Below are 19,816 nucleotides of genomic sequence, written 5' to 3'. Positions count from 1 at the left end.
CTCCCACCGGGGACTCAGTGAAGGCAGGGAAAACTTCAAATGTAACTCATTTACCTTTCAGGGCAAGAGTCTGGCCCTCCGCATCCTTTGCATGTGTGGGTGCTGTGAAACCAGTACATTTCAGTACGCGGCAGGAGAAAGCAGGACAGATACTCAAGGGCTGCACAACCTTTTATAAAGTGTAAATGGTCACAGCTAATACATTCACGTTGGTACCTGCTGCTCATGTAAACGGCTAGAATATTTAATCTGCTCAAGCCACATCCCTTTACTTCTGATCCCAGACATTATGAAAGCTGAGCAGCTTTTTCCTACGATTCTTTTATTTATTTCTAGATCTACAGGAAAATGTTCCCAGACACAGGCTGCCCGGGACTCCACAGCACTGCACTCTCTGGGATGAGCAGGAACACCTGGCGACCCAGAGCGCCCACACCAGCCTCCGCTGCACCGGGACACTCTCCACTGCTTAAACAGGAATGATACCAGCCTCTCTGGGTAGTGATAAATCAGCTTTCTGCTTAAAAGAAGCTGCCCACGCTGCTTGGGCATTTGGTTGGTATGCCGATTTGCTAAACTGGTAAAGCTCTTCTGTTGCTGAGAATGGTAATACGGAAAAAAGGGCTTATCTTACATTCTTCTTCTATTTGCTTTTCCTGCAGCCCATCTTTCTGTCCTCCAGTGAGTAAACTACACCCATTTTGCCCAGTCCCAGAACGTAACACTGCTGCAATTATACTACTATACACCTCCGGTACAGCTCACATCACCACTCGCTCTGGCACAAAGACATCGTGGGGAGTTACAGGCAGACTGTAACTGGTTATAATTCTCTACAAGCATGCATGTCATTGGGAAGTTGCATCCAATACTCTCTATCTGTATTTCTGTTATCACGCTTAAAATGATGAATGAATGATGCTCCTGTTTATTCTTACACTTGATTAAGTTGTACCCAACATATTTTTCCTGGCTGTTCTCTTAAAGAAACTGAACACATCAAGAAAGACTTGTTAAAAAGCTATTTTGAAGGGAAAACAACCACCAGACCCCATACATCCACACCAAGTAGGAAGACTCGTGTAACAGTTTTTGTTGGTCAGCCCAAGCCACTGGCAGATGAAAGGCAGAAGTGAAGAGGAATTTCCACTAGGTTTTTTGTTACTGCAGCCGGAGAGCATGGACAGAGAGGAAGCGACCCGCTGACACGTCCGCTGGGAAAAGCCTGGCTCCATGGCCATGTTCCTGAAAAAAGGGGAAGCCCCTGTCAAGGGGATACAGAGAGGGAACCCGCACCTGGGAAGGAGGCAGCAATACACCTGCTGCACAGAGGACACTTGCCCTACAGAATTAAGCTTGGCAAAAACTTTAAAATACTAAGAAAACCATTAACTGTTGGATTCTGATGAGATACTGAAAGCTGAACCTGGCTTTTTTATGTGACTGCAAGAGATTCATTCTTAAATACAATACTGTGGTCATGGGTTTGATTCTGGTCCCAGTGAAGTCAAGGCCAAAACATCCTTTGATTTAATTGAAAGCAGAAGCAGGCCCCCGCTTTAACCCTTGTGTCTGCAAACAGAATACAACTGGATGTGAACAGAAGAGGAAATATGTTTGGAACTGGTTACAAATCCATGCGTGATTTTTTTTTTTTTTCCCTCTGTAAGATTAAAAAGCGGTCATTGAATTTTTTTCCTCATTCAACAGCAGTGTTAAGTACTACTGGCCCAAATTCAGCCCTCGTTCCCTCCCGGACAACCCCAGCACAAGCAGAGGACCCAGTTTCTCTATTGTCATCTACTGGTTCCCATGGAGTTCCACTAGCCAAATTTGTCCACAGAACTGCATGTAAGTTTTGCAATGGCAGAATTTAGGCAGTGGTCTCCTGGAAGGCACACCACATTCCCCAAATGCCAAAGCTGCAGCCTTTGGTGTAAATCATACTGGTACAACTCGTTGGCATAACACAGTATGACACCAAAGAGGTTAAAAAGAGTCCCTGGTTTTCATTGTCCGCTTTCTCGAGAGAGAGAGAGAGATTTGCTGCTGCAAAAGCGTCTACCAGATCTAAATGGATTACCTGCAGCACTGGTAGCATCTGCACTCCATTAGGAGAGAGGCGTAACGGGAGCCTGCCCTTTGGACTGGGATTCCTTCAGCGTTTCAGCTTTACGGTGCAAATCTCAGTTTCCAATGCTTGCCAACTGATCCCTTCTGAGTCTGACCAAGAGTAACGGTGCAAATGCTGCATAATAGCTTCCCAGCATCCACGTGCAGGACTCCTTTCAGGTTTTGCTTTATGAGGTCCTCAGCAGATAAAAAAGCAGCAATTTTAGCCTTTGAATGCATACCATACTGCAGTAGAGTGAAATCAACACAGTACAGGTGAACACCGGAATACCTCTGCTCAGCCTATCTGTCCTGGTGCCCAGCTCTGACAGGCAGGCTGTCGTCACAGTGACTGCATCAATAAGGAATGCAATCGTGCACGCATGCGGAGCCAATAGCCATCCTGCCTGGCAGAGTTTCAAGTGAGAGCAAATCAGGTAAAAACAAAACCCAAACCCCTCTAAAATGTTTACAGGTGTCATTTCTTTTTAAAGCATCAAAAGATTGGAAGTACACGCTAATCACAGCAAATGAGGTAAAGGAGTAGACAGTTTGGTGGACAGAGCACGGAGATACGAGTTTGTAAGTCTGGAGTTTAATTCGAGCTCTGCAGCTTCTCCCAGCTATCAAATTGGGTTAGGAGAGCCACGAACCTGGTGTAACTCTGTATCAATGGAGTTATACCAGGAGTAAGAGTGACTGACAATACTTACCTGTTTCAGTCACCAGATTATGCATTTAATGTCAGTGCCTCACAAGGGAACAAGCTGATGTGCTGCAAGGACTAGGTATCCTCATCAATTTATTATATTTCACGTAACAGAGAAACTTGGCAAAGTCAATGTGGCTAGCAGCAGCACGGAGCATGACCCGTATCAGCTACAGCCTGGCATCCTCCACACCATCTTGTTACTCTGTGCTTGAGAGATCTAGCCTCCCTTACGCTTTCACATATGAATCCTGTGTTTCCATGCCTGCATGTTTCTTCTATTTAAATATGCACTTTGTTCTTAAAGATTTTATTAACCCATGAATAGATTAATTCTGATTTCAGTTACACAGGTAAAAATTTGGAGTAATTCCTTCAAAACCAGCGGAGTCATCTCTTTGGGAAGGCCATCTGACTAGGAAAGGTATGTGCACGCACCTGTAAGTGCATGATGCTTTGTCTTCATTTGCCTGTTGGTTTTACATCTTCAGATGTTTTTGAGACCAAATACCATGGATACCCAGCAGAAGCATCTTACTACAACATTCAGCTTCTCGTAACTCCTCTCCACACATCACATCCATATACATCCCTGGTGTAACTCCAGAGAGGACAACAGGGTTATGCTATGGATTCTTTTGGCCAGGTTTATTACTAAGCCACTTTTCTAGAAAAATAGGGCTTATTTTGTTTTCATTTAAGCTTATGGTAAAGCTCTCATTGACTTCACTGGAAGAAAGATTTGGCCCAATGTACCAATATCCAAACCACCTCCATTTGTTTCAGTAAAAGTAGGCAAGGAATTAATAAGGTCCAATGTATTTTTAAATCTTAGATTTCATAAACGATCACAAGCATGTAGGTCACAATATATACACAGAACGACACCTACGACAACCACCAGTGGGATTGTTAAAATAATTAAGTTAGGCCTAGAGACAAATTCATTTCATAACATGTTCCTTATGAAACAGATACCCCCTTGCTTCATAATCTAGGGAGTCTGTTTTATAAACTTCCTAAGTAGTTCATGAAATATCCCCCTAAGCAGACCAGGTCTACTTGCCATTGCAGGGTCTTTATAAATCAAAAGACAAACACCAGTGACATATATTCAAAGACCAAATATGAAGAGGTACAGTGGTTTGCTGTGACCTCACAACACGATTTCCAGTACAAAGCTACTGAATCCACATCTTTACGTAACTCTTCTCCATGCTCCCTCCATGATGAGGGAACTGGATGCACATCACATGAAGAAGTGATCAATAAAGAAGATTCCCCTTTCCTTTAAGTGTGAAGCTGCTACACCTGTGAACCCGAGCACAGGTGCAGTACTTTAGAAACAGCCTCCACTAGCAGCACGTAAAAGGAGGAGACAGGTTGCTTCTACAGTGCTCTATGGGAGGGGTTTCCTCAAAATAGGCTGTTAATGTTTTTTTTTTTTTTTTTTTCATGTACTGCCCTGAAAATGGCTGCTGAAAAAAAAATACTTAAATCGTGCTGCTGGCACCAAAGTACCCTGTCAGGTGAGCGGTAAGCAAAAGTAGCAGTGAAAGAAATGATGTACTTGACTAACTAACCTCAGAAACTGCTATAAATATGGAGTGCTAAACAAAAAAAAGTTGAATTTTTGGTCTCCTTGTCTGCTGGCTTCTCTTTGTCCACTGACTGCTCCTTGCGAGTTTTAACAAACCAGACTAGTTTTCAACCTGTTGTAAGCAGGAAGCGTGGGAATTACTAATGTGCTAAGTGTAACTCAGCTACAGTTATGTTATCACTGCAGAAGAAGAAAGTGAAGAGCAGAAAACAAGACAAGGTTAGCTGGGTTTCACACTGAAGGTACTACTGGAGCCACTGTTCAACATTCATCTTCTGGACTCCTCTCAGAGGCTATAAGTGACGTCCCTCTTGATCACAGCCAGGCTGCACAAGTTGCACGGGGATGCCTGTTCTTCCTTGTGACTAGCTGAGCCGAATAAGCTAGTATCTAGATAGGAATGCACAATTTTCTCAAATTCAGGTTTTCCGAACAGCCTGTGCCAGGTGTAGCACTACAGCCATAACTTTATTTCTGTAAGTCAGACAAGTGTTGATTTTCTATCTTCTCCTCTCCATGACTAGGTTAGTCTGTCCCTTTCTTCGGTGCTGTAATACCCATTTATGCCTAGAACTCCACACAACCCAGGCTGTAAATTTATACGGAGAAACGATAATTTCCAAAAAAGTGTTCATCAGAGACTAGCTAGGCAGTATTTTCTTGTACATTTCATCAAATATTCTAAGTAAACACACAAATAATTCATTCATCAACAGGGCCACAATCTCAACACCCAATTACAGTAAGATTTGTACTCCCAAAGGGTGAACTTTGCTTTCCTCTCCAGAGCCTGTGGGGAGTCCCCAGGCAGCAGCTGTGCTGGGCAAGGCAGCAGTTATGAAGTCCAGTAAAGAGTAAACACCTTTATCACAGCAGACAGCTCAGCTCTGTTGTGGCTCCCTACATGCCAGTTAGTAGGAGATCCTGGAGAGGTGGACACAGACAGGTCTGAAGAATCAGTTTCCATATAAATTCCTTCCCTCTTGTCTCCCCAGGTCACTTCAGTGAAGGATTAGTGTTACAGGGACTACCCTTCTTTACCACCAAAGCTACCACTCCAGCTGTGAAACAACAGCCCGGGTTCATTTTACACTATCTGATTCAGCAACCTGGCAGTGAGAGTTCCTTCGCTTGCTCCAGCTCCGGTAAGTGCAACATCCACAGGCAGACTGGGGGGAGACAGAGAATGGGAAGGGGAAAGGCCCTTTTTTAGGTTTTTTTCCTTAAGGGTTCTGCTGGTCAAAATTCTCTTGGAAACCAAAGAGAGATTTGCCCAGTCAACAACCAAATAAGAAACACTCAAAAGATTCTGAGGTGCATGATTGCAGGTGCATGAAATGAAACCAAAAATGATTTTAATCTCCATGACAATTCTTACGTTAATTCAAAAAAAGGCACTGCATGTAGCCAAAACCTCTGGTTTTCAGCTCCTTTTACTTGTTCTCATCTGCAGCATACACCTGATTGCCTTAAACAACGGCAGAGTCCCGGGGAGCCCTGGCGTGCTCACCGCTCTCGGCAGAGCTGCCGTGCTGGTGTGCAGCGTTGTTAAGGGTGCGCAGTGCTCACGCACCGTGCCCATAACCTGCATCTCTGGCCATTTGTAACGTGCAGGGAAAACACTTGCTCCTGCCTATTCAGGTGTTTTTCTTTAAAGTCTGTGCATGTTTTAAGTTCACAATACCTATTAAAATTAATGAGCTTTGCGCTGCAGCTCGCATGCAGGCGCATTTTGTAGTGCTTTGCCTGAACGTGGGCTGCTGGCTCCGACTCAGAAACTCTTTGCCTTTTGGGTAATGCACAACAACAGTTCATAGCCCGTGACTGTCAGAGCCTGGTGTCACCCCACAAACTGGGCGCTCAACAACTGACGTCGGTGGGAAGAGTGGTAGCTCATGAAGGGTGAAATGTGCCGTGGCAGCACGCCTGCCTACGTACTTCACTGTGCTTAGAGTCATTTAGTGGGTGTGCAGGTAAGGGAGAGGGATTGAAGAGGGACAAGACGCTCTACAGGTGCTGGGTGGGTGAGCAGTGTGGAATGGCAGTGGCACGGAGAGGTTTGGGAGACACCTAAGTCAAGGTGAATGCTACCGATGCCGCGGTGGTGCAGGACTGCTGCGGCATGGGGCTGGCGGGAGGCTGTGCTGGTCCAGGAGAGCTGACACCGCTTCTGCTCCAGACCAAGATCCTGCCCTCGAATGTGCTCTGCTTTCACAGCCACCAACAGTCTCTGGTTACGATCAAATCTGGTCTTCACTCCACTTAACCTATCCAGAGTTCAGGCCTAGTTTAAGGACTGATTTACACCTTAACTACCAGCATGGGGTAAGCGACAAAATTTGCTAAGTGGACATTGTTTTCAGGCAATAACATCAATAATACACAGATCTGATAGGAAATTAGCAATTAAGTTATTGTAAGAGTGACACTGGGTTGATCCTACATAAGCAAGAAATGTGAGATGTTCTCAGGTATGCTAAGTCTGGAGAATTGTATATCCTAAACATACCCAAATTAAGAACTTCGCTACTCCCTCCCAAGAAGTGCAGAGCAGGACCCTGTATGGAGTCCTTAGTGTAAAGGAAGATGTGGAAAATCTGTCTTGTAGATCTCGGTAGCAGGTGTGTTTGAGCTTATGAAACCACTGTATCTGGCTATATGGGGTCAGCAACCATGTTCTGTCAGGGACAACAGAGAGGTACTAAAACTTGGAGAAGAGCATCCCCCTGAACTCAGTCCAGCCTGGTGTGGCTGCAGAAAAGGGGGGAGAAGCAGATCTCAGGTGTCAGAGCTGAGCTCCAGCAAGCAGAGAGATGGAGGTGCTGGCAGAAGAGGTAGGGGAATTAAAAACCACAGATACCTACAGAGTAGCTAGAATCAGAAGGTCATGCTTGGTGGGAGAGCTTGTCCGAGGGTGGGTCTATACAAGAACGACAGTTTGTTTTGACAAGAAACATTCAGAGGAGAACACACATGCTTTACAGGACTCCCTTGTAAATCACCAAAAAAGTCCATGGGTTCAGAGGAAAGTGAGGCAGGGATATGCCTGGAAAACTCTGCTATGCCTTGTAACAGCTAAGGTCATTCGTTCTGAAACAGTTAATAAAGCCCGTGCTGGTTCAGGACGTGCCCTTTGTTAGCACTGGCTCAGCATGCCTTGGGCCGCCAAAAAGCTCCATGTTCCTGAGGAGGAAAGGCTGGGAGCAGAGAGGTCCCAAACACCGTGCACTACAGACTGTCAGGGGGAGGGTCCCTGGGGTCTGTGTACTCACGCTATTCCTGCCTAGACATTGATGCTTCAATTAAAATTGTTCCTGCTCACTTTTGTCACACAACTAACACCACAGAAAGCATGAGCTTTTATGAATACATTTCAAACAAAAGAACATACTTATCTTTAATAGAGGGTTATACAACAAATACTAATTAACCAAGAATGTAAGGTAAACATATTTACCTTTTATAGCAGAACAACTCACAAAGAGCTCACAGCAATTCTCTGAGTTAAAAACACTATTCAGGGCTGCGAAAAGGACGGGCTTCTGATGAAAAATCTTGTTCTGCTTTCTAACAGAAATTCAAAGTGACATCAAAATTTCCAGTGAAATTGAGAAGCTGGGACTTGCTGTGGTATACAGGGATTTCGAACTTCTAGTTCTTTTCCACTTGAAGTCAATGAGATGTCTGCCACTGAGTTCAGTGGGAGTAAGACTGGAGGATCTGGCAATGTCTCTGGATATTCCTGACTGCATGTTAGGAGCCTGGACTTTTGGTGTGGGTTTGTTTTTTAAATGTAAGAATTGTCTCACTCCCTTGGATAAATACCATTTGCAACTCACTTTATAGATGTGCTAGAAGTTTTGCAGCCTTTGTGATCTGTCATATAAATCCATATTCAAGTGTCAATGTGTGAAGGGGCTGCTTTAGAGGTCCTCTGGGTGAAAACATGAATGGAATTTCTAGAGGAAATGCTCTCAAAGATGAATAATTTGTCTACTTAGCCAGTTACTTTAGAAATAAGATGCTGATGGTAAGAGTCACTAGACTGAATTCAACAGTTTGGGTTTTTTTTTTCCTTTCTACCTGTAATTTACAACTACCAGAGTTGGGAGTTTGGGTGGGAGAACTTTCTGAAAATAAACTATTGAAATTGAGCCTCAGATCCAGGTAAGACATCAGCCTCCTTGTACCTCCAAAGCTTGTTAACTTTAATGGCAATTTTGGGTACGCACGGAAAGCAGCCTCAAATAGCTATAGGAAGAGGGATTAATAATATTATTTCTGAGATAATTTCTGTGACCACCATCATTATGCTGCTGCTGATCACAATTTCTTTTACATGTTTCTCATTTTCCTTGCCTTTCGCCCTCTGAAAGGCCAGCTTGCTTTCTTGAATGGTGTTTCATTCAAAAAGCCAACTGGAAAGGTGTGTAATAGTGCGTAAAGTGAGCATGAGTGGTTTAGAAACCATCTTTGACAGTGGCTGTTTAACTCTCTTCTCTTTCATCACACCAGTCGTGCACTGCTCAAGTTTTCTCCTTTTTAGATGACAGAATTTACGTAGCCCATAAAAAATTTACTGGAAAGAGGGCATCTACCCCCTTTAATGCCTAATCTGGCCTTTACTCATGCAAATTTAATCAATGGACAAATGCTCTTCTCACAGCACCTGCACTAATACAAACAACATCAAAGACTTTGACAAAGTTACTCTGAAACAACTCTGGGGTCACTGAAATACAAGATTTGGCCTCTGACTTCACGTCACCAGCCATTCACTCAGGTTGAGTAAGAGTTCCAGAATCAGGTCCTTTCTCTCCCTGAGTTAGAGCCAACCACATAACTTGGGAACAGCCAAGCACAGCCAGCCAAGTGGGCTGAGCACAGTCAATCCGAACAAATTACAATAAGAAATGTATCACGCTGCCTGCTGTCAGGTGTAATTTATATCATACCAGAGGGGTGACTGGAGAGCAGGTATAGGCAGGAACTGGTCATACCTATACTTGCTCCTGCTGGGCCTGATCTGGCAAGCTGCTGGGAGCTCTTCCCTCCCACTGCAGTCAACCTTAGCTGAGTTTGTTCAGGACATAACAGGATTGGGCCTCCTCAAAATACTATGGAAGGATAAACATGATTTGATGATTTCTTTTTTCTGTTTTCTATTAGCATGTGATGTTTCTGTCTATGCATACCCTGACTGTATTTATACAGATGCTCACAATCTGTATGTGTCCTTAAACTTACATGTACAGGATATACTACAAGCTAAAAGCCCACTTAGGATTTTGGAGCACAGAGAAAGAAATAGATTGTAACACGAATGAACAGGAAGTTTATTCCCACAGCCTTCAATTTTAGTGAGCGCAAACTATTCTATGTGACTGGAGCTAAGATTTAGGAAAGTGTTTCAGCATATGCTTACATCTTTTGCTGAAATACAATCTACAAATTTGTCTGATTTCTTAGATTTGAAGCTTTTAAACTGATGCTCACACCACGAGTTTAATACGCTGTTCAAAATAATCCAGAAAGCTCTGCGAGCAGATGAGTATGGCCATGCCTCTATACGTGGCCATGCGTGTTATCTCTGAGCATAAGCTAACAGTGCTCTGGCATTATTTCCAGATGTCTTGCTCAGAAAAGCTACCTCCTTCCTCCTGCACCTGTGAGAGACCCAGGATTCCTCTCCCAGCCAGACCACTGCGAAGAGAGTCTGTGCCTTACAGAAGATACACACCAGGGCAGCGAAGCACCATCAGGAGCTCCATCCCCACTGAAATAATTGCAAGTATTTTGCCTTAACCAGGAATGAGAGAAGGCCAGGCTCAATAGGGGGTAACCAACCAAGTCTACTACGCAGCACTGCAGAAAAACAAATTAAAAAAAAAAAAAAATAAAAAAATTTAAAAAAACACATTAAAAAGGGAAAAAAAATAAGGTGTACCCTTCATCCAGCTTCATAATGTATGTAGCAATATGTCCTACTTGGGATGCTGGTGAAGGGTTATCTTTTGCTATAAAAATAGGCGATTTACAGGTCTCACCCCGTAAGCTCTTACTCCAGCGAGAACTGAAGTTTGAGCAGCTGAAAAAGCATTCAAGCCTTATGAGATAACACAGCAATACAAATGAAAGACAGTACAGAGCAAAACATCAGGCAGCATGTGAGCTCTGGTCAGTCACAGTTTTGTACTTTCAGTTTAAACAAAGTACAAAATCTGAAAAAATACACTTTTCTTATTTATCAAACAGGCAAAAAAAATGGGTTTAGATCAGTACTCTGTTCTTTTCAAATAAAATCTGTGAATTTAGATATATTCTCCCAAAGCTTCCTCAACTGAAGCTTTTATTAAGTAAGTCTGATATGGGGCATATTTTAAAAATAGTGTTAGCAGTGATATTTTAAAATGTGGAAACAGATGTGCTACTCTATTACAACTGCTGAATCTTCTCTGTACTTTTTTTTTACACTATGAAGCATTTGTCTGGTTCTCTGTTGTAAATCTCTCCCCACTGAACAGATTTCTTCTCTATGATTAAAGTAGCACCACACAGATATCATTAAACAGGTACTGTCCAGAAAAAATCATACTGTTTTGGCCTGACCATAAAATATAGGTATTTTAATAATTGTTTCTTTTCCATAGAGAATTTCAGCAGCTCCGTTTCCTTGGAATGAAATCACAGCCATATGCTTTATGACATCAGAGGCGTTTCAAGGTGTCTCCGTAAATGTCATTTATTGCTTGGGAACCTGCCAAATCTGTGCAAAATTCCCTAGTTCTTTTAAAGGAAAAATCTTCAAATGAAACTAGAGCTTTACACTGGTTGTCATACAAAAAAAAAAAAAAAAAATACATCTACCCCTTAAGGAAATACTGGCCATGGAGGTAGCAAAACCTCTGGCAGTGAAACCTGCTGACCTGGACTCTGGTCTGCTTTTGAGTCAATAGTGCCTCCTTCAACCAGTCTGCTGGGCACCCTGACACCGCACATCCACACCTTCTTTTGGTTACGTATCAGGCACTTACCCTTCTGGAAAAGAAGCAGGCTGAATGATAGAAAGCTGAATTGGTTTAGCGATCGTAACTGTAAATCAAGATCAGGTATGTCTTAACATACTGCTCCAGTGAATGTGCTTTAACCCTTAACACAGCGGTCCCTTCCACGCTACCGTCATAGGCCTGATGCTGCCCAGGATCCCCCAACCTTCACGGTGCCCAGCACCCTGCGGGACTGGGAGCCGGGCAAGTAATAAAGAGACTCTACCTCATATACACAAATATACTCTCATGCCACATCTATTCATAATTTGGCGTATCTGGAGTCTACTCTGAGATAACACTGGCCAGATCTAAACAAATCTTGCCGGACGTGTCACCAACCTGTCCAGCACAAATCAGCTACCTTTAAGCATGCAAAGATTCAATCCAATCTGCAGCTGCAAGCGGACGGAGCAGGTCAGCCGGCCACTGCCCAGAGGAAATGACCGCTGACACTGAGGCACACAGCTACCACTGAGGTTAGGATTTTGGCTGGCCGACAGAAGCGTCCATTAGTCCCAGTGTAACAGAGTCGTTTTTCTGTTTTCTTAAGGAAGAAAAAAAGGAATTTTTTTCCTCCCTAAGTCTGAAAGAAAGAAGTTGCTTGGTACAGTTGGAAATAATCTAGGGCAGCACACCAACAGGTGCTTCAAACGTATCGGCAGAGTGCAGAAGACGTTGAAAGAGAAAATGAATAGATTCTCTAAATAATACATAAATTTTACAGGCTTTTTTTTTCTGTAGAACCCCAGTGAAGTTACTGTATAAATCGGAAACTGAATTATTCATAAGTGGTGAATATATAATAAATCGTATTTTGCATTGAAATATTCCTCACAGGTACATGCCTCTTTCCATGCAAGGAACAGAAATGGGGAGCGAGCCTGAAAACACCAAGGTCTTACCTGGAGTCTGGGTACTTTGTCAAGGTAGCCAGGCTGCTGGTGTACATGTGTCCTCCTACATCGATGTGCACGGGAGCGTTCGACTTGGTCAGTTGAGCTGGGAGAGGAATTCCTTGAGCAGCCAGAGGAGAAACCGGGGACCGTGTTAGAGACAGACGGGACATGCTTCTTCCCTCCTGCAAAGGGAAGGCAAAAAAGAACAGTTTCTCTTAAATGTAGCAGTGTGTTACCTTTCTTTCCAGTGTGATCACAGATCTAATCAGATCATTTTTGCATCTGCCTGATCACATATTCAGCTAACAAATTATTGCCACCACTGTAATTAAGTGTATTTGCATCATTTTCTTCAAAGTACCAGAGGGGAAGAGAAAGATGCTTATTAGCAATAAGAAATCAAGAAAAAAATTTTTCAAGGTGTCAGCCTCAAGGGGCATAAAACAAACTGCAAAATTCTAATTAAAGGTCGTGGGCTTATGTGTTAGATGTGAAATATCCCCTGACAAACGAATAACCAATTTGTGAATTGGGATTCGGGGGTTTTTGCAAGTTTGTCTCAGTAACGAGACACCTCTAAATTAGTGACTTCCTCAGTACCTAAGGCATTTAGTTTATACTTGTAGTAAATTTCACATCAAACTAAGATCAATTTTCTGGTTTATTTTCAATAATTGCGAAATAAATGGATAATTTTCAGTTAAGCCTTAATATTAGACATAAAGAACTAATAAGCTTTCAAACCGAAAGCAATTAATACCTGGAAGCAGTAAAAACAGGAAGGTATAGAAACTGACCCATGCTTTCATGACAAGACGCTTTAGAAAGTACTGTACGATCTGGCATGTGAAACTACTAATGTCAACAATCCACCTAACATGTACTGCCCTAAAAACATTTGAAAATTAGTGAAATTTCTGTATTGAGTCCAAAAATCTTCAGCTGACGCACAAAGCAAAAAATAGTGAAATGTTTTAAAAATGAACAGGACAACCATGGCAAAAGGAAAATTCCTCAATTCCCTTCTGTAAGAAAAGCACAGCTTATTCTGCATGAAACGTGTGTCTCAAAGCTGATTTCAGTTAAATCGGTATAGACGGCATACATGTCAAACGGAAAAAAACCCTTTTATAAAAGTTTAAGAAAACGTCCATCCATTCTCCCCCTTATGGGTAAAGCAACATATGCAAAACATTATAGTTGAAGACATTTCTGAATATAATCTAATTTTCTTGGTATTTTGTTCTGCAAGCATGCTACCAAGCATCCAGGCTCTTCCCTACATCTGACAAGCACTTTACATGCAGCATTGCAAAGTGAATTCCCATTTCTCCCACATTACTTTGACAATGTTTCTTAGAAATCTAAAGCTCATCTCGCCTTTCTCTTAGCAGTATTTTGCACAAGATGCCTGGCTACGCCACTCGATGAACATACAATTAGCAACATTCTTTGTAAAAAAAAAAAAAAAAAAATAATTCTGAGCTATATAGAAAGGGACCAAAAAATCTTAATACATCTGGACGGCTTCACAAAGTCATCACAACATCTCCATTTACTGTATTTCATCTTGGTTAGCTCCTAAGAATTTCCTGCATCTACAGCACAGAAATACATCACCCCATTATGAATCCACATCCTTTTCTCTTCGGAGGCTGGACGGACATCTGCACTGAACACGAAGCAAATACCAACTCTGTCCTAGGACTTCTGTGTCAGCCGATGCGAAATTGGGCATTAACATTTTTACTACAGCACCACCTTCAAGGAAAGTGCTTGAATCCTTTCATGACTGAAGACGTTGCTTTCTTGTTTCCCACAAGAGCCTGTTGTGGGCAATCTTCAGTAAATATGTCATACAGCATAAATAAAAGAACTAACTTTTAAAAACAACTTAGTATGTAAGTACCTACAGTATTTTAGCGACGTGTTTACTATCTGTGGGTGCCTCATCTGTCTGCCAACACAGACAAAGGTTTGTTGTTTTTGTTTTTTTTTTTTTCTTACCAAAGAGCACTGTAAACTCATGTTCACTCTCTACTCCTTCACTTAAATGAAAGGGTCAGAAGATCCAGGCTGAATGTCAACCCTGTCTTTGTTCAGACCCCAACTATTATCACTAATGATAAAGGTACAGACCTCACACGGTATAGAGCTGCCTTAGAAATAAAATCTCACGCAGTTTCACAAAACAAGTGCCTAATTAGGGCTCATCTGCACCCCTTGTTACAATTTCCAAATGAAATCAAAGGACTTCCAGTCCTCTGTAAACGAATCTAACATTTAACCATTTGTCTTGAAATACAGACTTCAGTTTTAAAATATGCACAGATAGCTAAAGATCAAGTGATCTGAATCTATTTGTGCATATTTAAACACCGCTGCTATCTTAGGATTTTTGTTTAATGTTAGTATACCAGTAAATTCCTTGATCTGTAAAGAGTCTGAGATTCTCAGTGAGGCCATACTCACACAGTAGATATTTAATTTATACTATTCACTGGAGGGACCTTTTGAACAATCCTCTGCTTTTGGCATCTCTCAGCTAGAGCATGTGTTGAAAAAACACTTAATTATAGAAAATCACTGGAAAGCTAAAATAGTTCTCAAACTTTTATGGCTTTTCATACTTATTGAAGGTGCCACTGGCTTTTTGGGGGAGGGGAGGAGAAAGGGAATTAAAAACCAGGCTTCTCCCCTGGTTGGAGAGGATTCGTATTAAAAAAAATGAATCCTACGTTTTTATTAAAGTTGTGGAATTCAATCATTTCCGTATGAGCAAATTATCAAGGGGCATAATTGCTAAGGACGACATAAAGGGCACTGCAAACGCTCCTATTGCTCCAAAAAACCCATAAATACCACCTATTTCTTAAGGTACCGTAACCCTATTTCCTATGACTCCTTCCTCTTCTTGATCTGAAACGCAGCTAAAATTCATCACACTGAGTAATGTACTTATTTTATGCACAAAGCAAAATCCTAAATGTATTTATCCAGTGAAAGTCTTTATGCACATATTTTCTAATACTGATGTGAAAATTAAAACCTTAAGGGTAAGTATCGCAGAAACACTAACAAACTTCATTTATTAAACCATGTAAAATAATCCTTGCTCTTTAGTCGCCTACAACAGGATACAGCATCCTAACTAGTGGCACAGGCAATAACCCTGCTCTAATAAGTAACACAGGAACCTGCTGAAGGCAAAATCAATAGAGCCTGATTCCCAAATTATGTGAATATTTAGTTTTTCAAACATTACACACCAAGATCTTTCAGAGCCAGCTTATCTTTTTCTGCCTTTCTAAGCTAACTGCATAAGTACTGCTTGTAAAAACTATTTGCCCATGCAAAGTGAAATAATCACAATGCCATGCTCATTTACACACAAAATGATTTTGTGTCCCATTGTGCTCACAGTTGTTCAGCTCTCTAGGGGTGATTAAACTAGCTATGCTGCTACAGCTTGAGATGATTTCACTGAATCGTTTCTCCATGAAGTTGCTTCTTTGCTAAGCTGTTATTTTAACCATAAAAGGTAAACAGAAGGCAGTTGTAAGAGCTCCATTCAGCTCCGTGCCCAGGGCTATAACCCTAGGGCAGAGAATGCTGAAAGACTGCAGAATTTTCCAGGGTGTTGCCTTTCTTGCTCTAAAGCCTTCAGGAATACTGTTCATTTAATACACACTCTAGATGATACATTTCAGATCCTACTAAAAGAAAGACTTCAAAAGTGTAAGAACTTTTGGGCGGATGAAGCTTTCCCACCTCTGCACATAGCTCGGGGCCATGGTAACCAATACTGCTGTTGATGTTGGGAAAATACAGTAGAAATAAACTGCACAGAGCAGAGCAGACAGATAGGGACAAGGGAGGTGAAAGGTTGCAGGAAAGAAACAGGCAGCAGTCTGGAAGGGGTAACGAGAAAAAAGGGAAAAGAATGAAAAAGGAGGCGGCTCTGAAGGAGGGACAAAGTTAAATCAAGGAGCAGGCACTTAAAAGACTACAGATGGGAAGCAAGACTAATTAAGGATGTAAAAGCGCTTTGTTTCTAAAGTTTATTGTTGCCAGGATAAAAATTAATTGAAACTAATGCTGTTATTCACTCGTGCCGTTTAATTCCTTCATGCGCATTTAAGACGTGAAATGAAAACGGCAGGTTTAAGGACCTGCCATGAAGCGGCTCGCTCTCCCGGGGAGCCGCAGGGAGGGCAGGTCGGGGCCGCAGCCCGGCCGAGCGGGGGTCCAGCCGGCAGCCGGACCCCCGGCTCGGCCGCAGCCGGAGCAGCGCCCGCAGCTGCTCCCCGGCCGGCCGGTCCGTCCCTCGGCTGCCTTCTCGGGGAAGCCGTCCTCCCTTCCGCGGAGACCCTTCCTTCTTCACCGGCGGGACCCACGGGAGCGCCGGGGGTCGGAATCGCCCACCGCGGCCCCCCTCCGACCGCCCCATCGCCAGCGCTCCGGGGCAGGAACGGGCGGCAGAAGTTACCCCGGCGCTCCCGTGACTTCATGGCATCGGCTGCGTCTCCCCAGCCTGCGTTTAGCGCAGCCAGAGGGGCACAACTACAGACTTGGCAATTACCTTTGTCTCTACAAACAGGGACGGCGACCGCTCGGGTCTGCCTCCAGAGCCACTCCGAGACAACTGCTTACGCCGGGAACCGAGCCTAAAGACAAAGCGGGGAGGGCGAGACTGCAAACCTCGGGCTCGCTGGCTCCAAAATTAAAACTCCGTCAACATTTGCACACACACCTCCACAGTGCTTCACTGAACACCGGGCCCAGTGACAGAAGAGATCGTGTCCAAAACTTTTACGGGGGGGGGGGGGGGGGGGGGGGAGCTCCCTCTGCAGCTCTGGTTACCGAAAAAAAAAAAAAAAAGAAGGAAAAAAATAAAAGGCTTTCTCCTTCCCTCCCCCCCCCCCCCCCCGCAACCCGCCTATCTCTGGCAGTCTCCAGTCTATTTAGTGCAAGTTTCACGTCACCCAAATGCCTTTCCCTACTGCTGGTCAGGGAAATCACCAGCAAGCAACGCACCCGGTCACTCAACTTCTGCCTTTTTCTTTTAAACACACTGTATGCCCAAAGGTAAAATTCAACCAAAAAAAAAAAAAAAAAAAAAGCACAACATGGCGTCCTTTACTTATTCCCACATAACAAGAAAGGAGATGTCTTAGATGAATGCAAGAGGAAAAAAAAAAAAAAAAAAAAAAAAAGCCAACCCCGAATCCCCGATCCTGTACATTTTCCGCGCAGCCAATGGTGGTGAGCATTAGCCAGGCTAATGTATTAATTTTGCAGAAGTGTGCCACATCGCATGCAGGAACAGAAATGCAAACTATAGCCTAGAGTGGTTTGAAGTCTACCCCAAACCAAGCCTTCCACTCTCACTGGCGCCAGAGTTTCATTCACAGCCCGCCCGTGTTTTCCATACGCGGCGCTCCCCATTGTCGCCCGCCTTCCCTTTGTGCCGAGCCGCCCCGCCGCCAGCCCCCGCGCCCCGGCCCGCGCACCCCCGCGCCGCGCCGCGGCACCCCGCCCGCTCGCTCGCTCGCCCGCCCGCCCGCCCGACCCCCGCGGCGCGGCGCGGCGCGGCGCGGCCGCGGCTCCGCGTGTACCATGCGAGAGCGCGGAGCGAGCCGCGCTGCCTCCGCCGCGCTGGGGCTTGGCCGTCTTCAGAGCCGGGGCCGGGGCGGCAGCGGGAGCGCGGGCACCCCGGGCCGCGGGGCTCCGCCGGCGCTGCCCATGCTGGAGCGGAGCAAAACAAAACATACACACACACACACACACACACACACACACACACAGACACACACGCGCGCGCGCACACACACGCACGCACACACACACACACACACACAGACACAGACACAGAGAGACAGCGCTATCAAAGCGGGGCGGCTGCAAACGGGTCCTGTAGCTTTAAAAAAAAACACCCCTCCGCCGCTTCTCCTCCGGAGCCAAGAGCCGAGTTAGTTTGAAGAAGAGGCACTTTCCAAAAAAAAAAAAAAAAAAAAAAAAAAAAAAAAAAAGGAGCGGGGGGGGGGGGGGGGGGGGGAAGAGAGAGCGAGCGAAGGCGCGGTGCAGCGCGATGCGATGCGATGCAATGCGATGCGATGCGATGCGATGCAAAGGACGGCGCGGCGCGGCGCGGCGCGCACTGCGCGCTCCGGCCCCGGCACGGGCAGCCGCGGGAGCCGCCGCCGCCGCCGCCGCCGCCGGTTTCCTTACCTTGAGCACAGAAGAGATCTGCGAGCCCCCCTTTGGCTTTGGGCTCTGTTGGGTTTGTGTGTGGATGGGCTCAGCTTTTTGCTTTTATTACTATCTTTGCTCCGCAGATCCTGCTGTGATTATTATTATTTTTAAAGCTGCTCGCTCTCCTCTCGCTCTCCTCCTCTCTGTTTTTGCTGCTTCTTTTTTTCTATTTATTTTGCGCGTGTGTGTGTGGATGTGTGTGAGGGGGGGGGGGGGGGGGAAGCCTTTAAATGAAACTGCCGAGGCTGTTATGAGAAGAAAGGCAATAATCCCGTCTCTAAATAACAGAGGGAAGGGAGAAGAGGAGGAAAAAAAGCGAATTCTTGCTCAGGGCTTTGCAAACGCCTGCAGGGCAGAGGATTAGGCTACAATTAGCTCAGCCCTTTGCTCTCGCCCTAGCTAATTTTGCGATGAAAATTGGATATTTTTCCCTCCTTTTGGTGAAGGTCTCCAGATTTATCCCTTCCCCCCCCCCCCCCCCTCCCCGAATAAAATAAAATACAACCCTTGAAAATGAAATAAGGCTGGGAAGGCGGCCGGCGCCCCAGCCCGCGCCCCCGGCGCCGCCGCCGCCCGCAGAGCCCCTCCGCGCTGCGCGGCGGCGCGGTTCGGGCGGCGGGGAGCCCCTCGCTGCCCCGCGGAGCCCGGCCCGGCCCGGCCCGGCCCTGCCGGGGGATAACGGTTCGGTGTTGGGGAGGATCAGGCCACTGTCACGTCCTTCAACAGACTTACTGAAAAGAAGAAGGAGGAAAAAAGGGGGGGAGAAGGGGGGGGGGGGGGAAAGCTGATTTTAATCATTGTCATTTGGTCTGATGTAATATTTCCCCAGGCATTTTCAACTAGGCATAAATTTTCAGCTCCCAAATAAGTAACACAGGGCACGTTTCTCACATCTCTTGACTCCTCTGTTACAATTAGGGTAGCACCCACTCTGCACTTGTTGATAAACTAGATCAAGTTCAAAAATAAATAATAATAAAAAAAAAAATTAAAAAATTAGCCGCTACTCTCCCCTCCCCCGGCAGCACCCAGCGCCGCCGGGGTGCGGACGGGGGGTCTCGAAGGCGGGGGGGTGGGGTGGGGGGTGGGGGGGCTGCAATTATTCCCATCCATCCATCCATCCTGCCTCCCCCTCCCTTTCACCCTTTGCTAATGTCTCGCATTGTAAACGCCAAATTTCCTGTAGGCCATTAAA

At 44.8% G+C, this 19,816-nt stretch overlaps 1 protein-coding gene across 4 annotated transcripts in view; it reads right to left on the bottom strand.

The window, feature by feature from the left end:
• The window catches only part of KCTD15 (potassium channel tetramerization domain containing 15), a 231,646-nt gene that overhangs the window by 28,526 nt on the left and 183,304 nt on the right, over positions 1-19,816 (bottom strand). The window contains exons 1-2 of one of the 4 annotated variants that reach the window (XM_049806880.1): positions 18,598-18,679; positions 12,373-12,548 (exon numbers count right to left, since the gene is read on the bottom strand). In XM_049806880.1, coding sequence (XP_049662837.1) covers positions 12,373-12,536 — 164 coding nt within the window. In that variant the 5' untranslated portion in view covers positions 12,537-12,548; positions 18,598-18,679. Of the gene's footprint in view, positions 1-2,083; positions 2,311-12,372; positions 12,549-17,984; positions 18,183-18,597; positions 18,680-19,816 lie in introns of those variants that run through there. The other 3 variants (XM_049806879.1, XM_049806883.1, XM_049806881.1) reach the window with 3 other exon arrangements.

The sequence above is a fragment of the Accipiter gentilis genome, chromosome 7, assembly GCF_929443795.1.
Source record: "Accipiter gentilis chromosome 7, bAccGen1.1, whole genome shotgun sequence".
NCBI classification, from domain to species: Eukaryota; Metazoa; Chordata; class Aves; order Accipitriformes; family Accipitridae; genus Astur; species Astur gentilis.
Note: the sequence above shows the minus strand (reverse complement) of the source record. Positions and strands in the feature narration are given on the sequence as shown.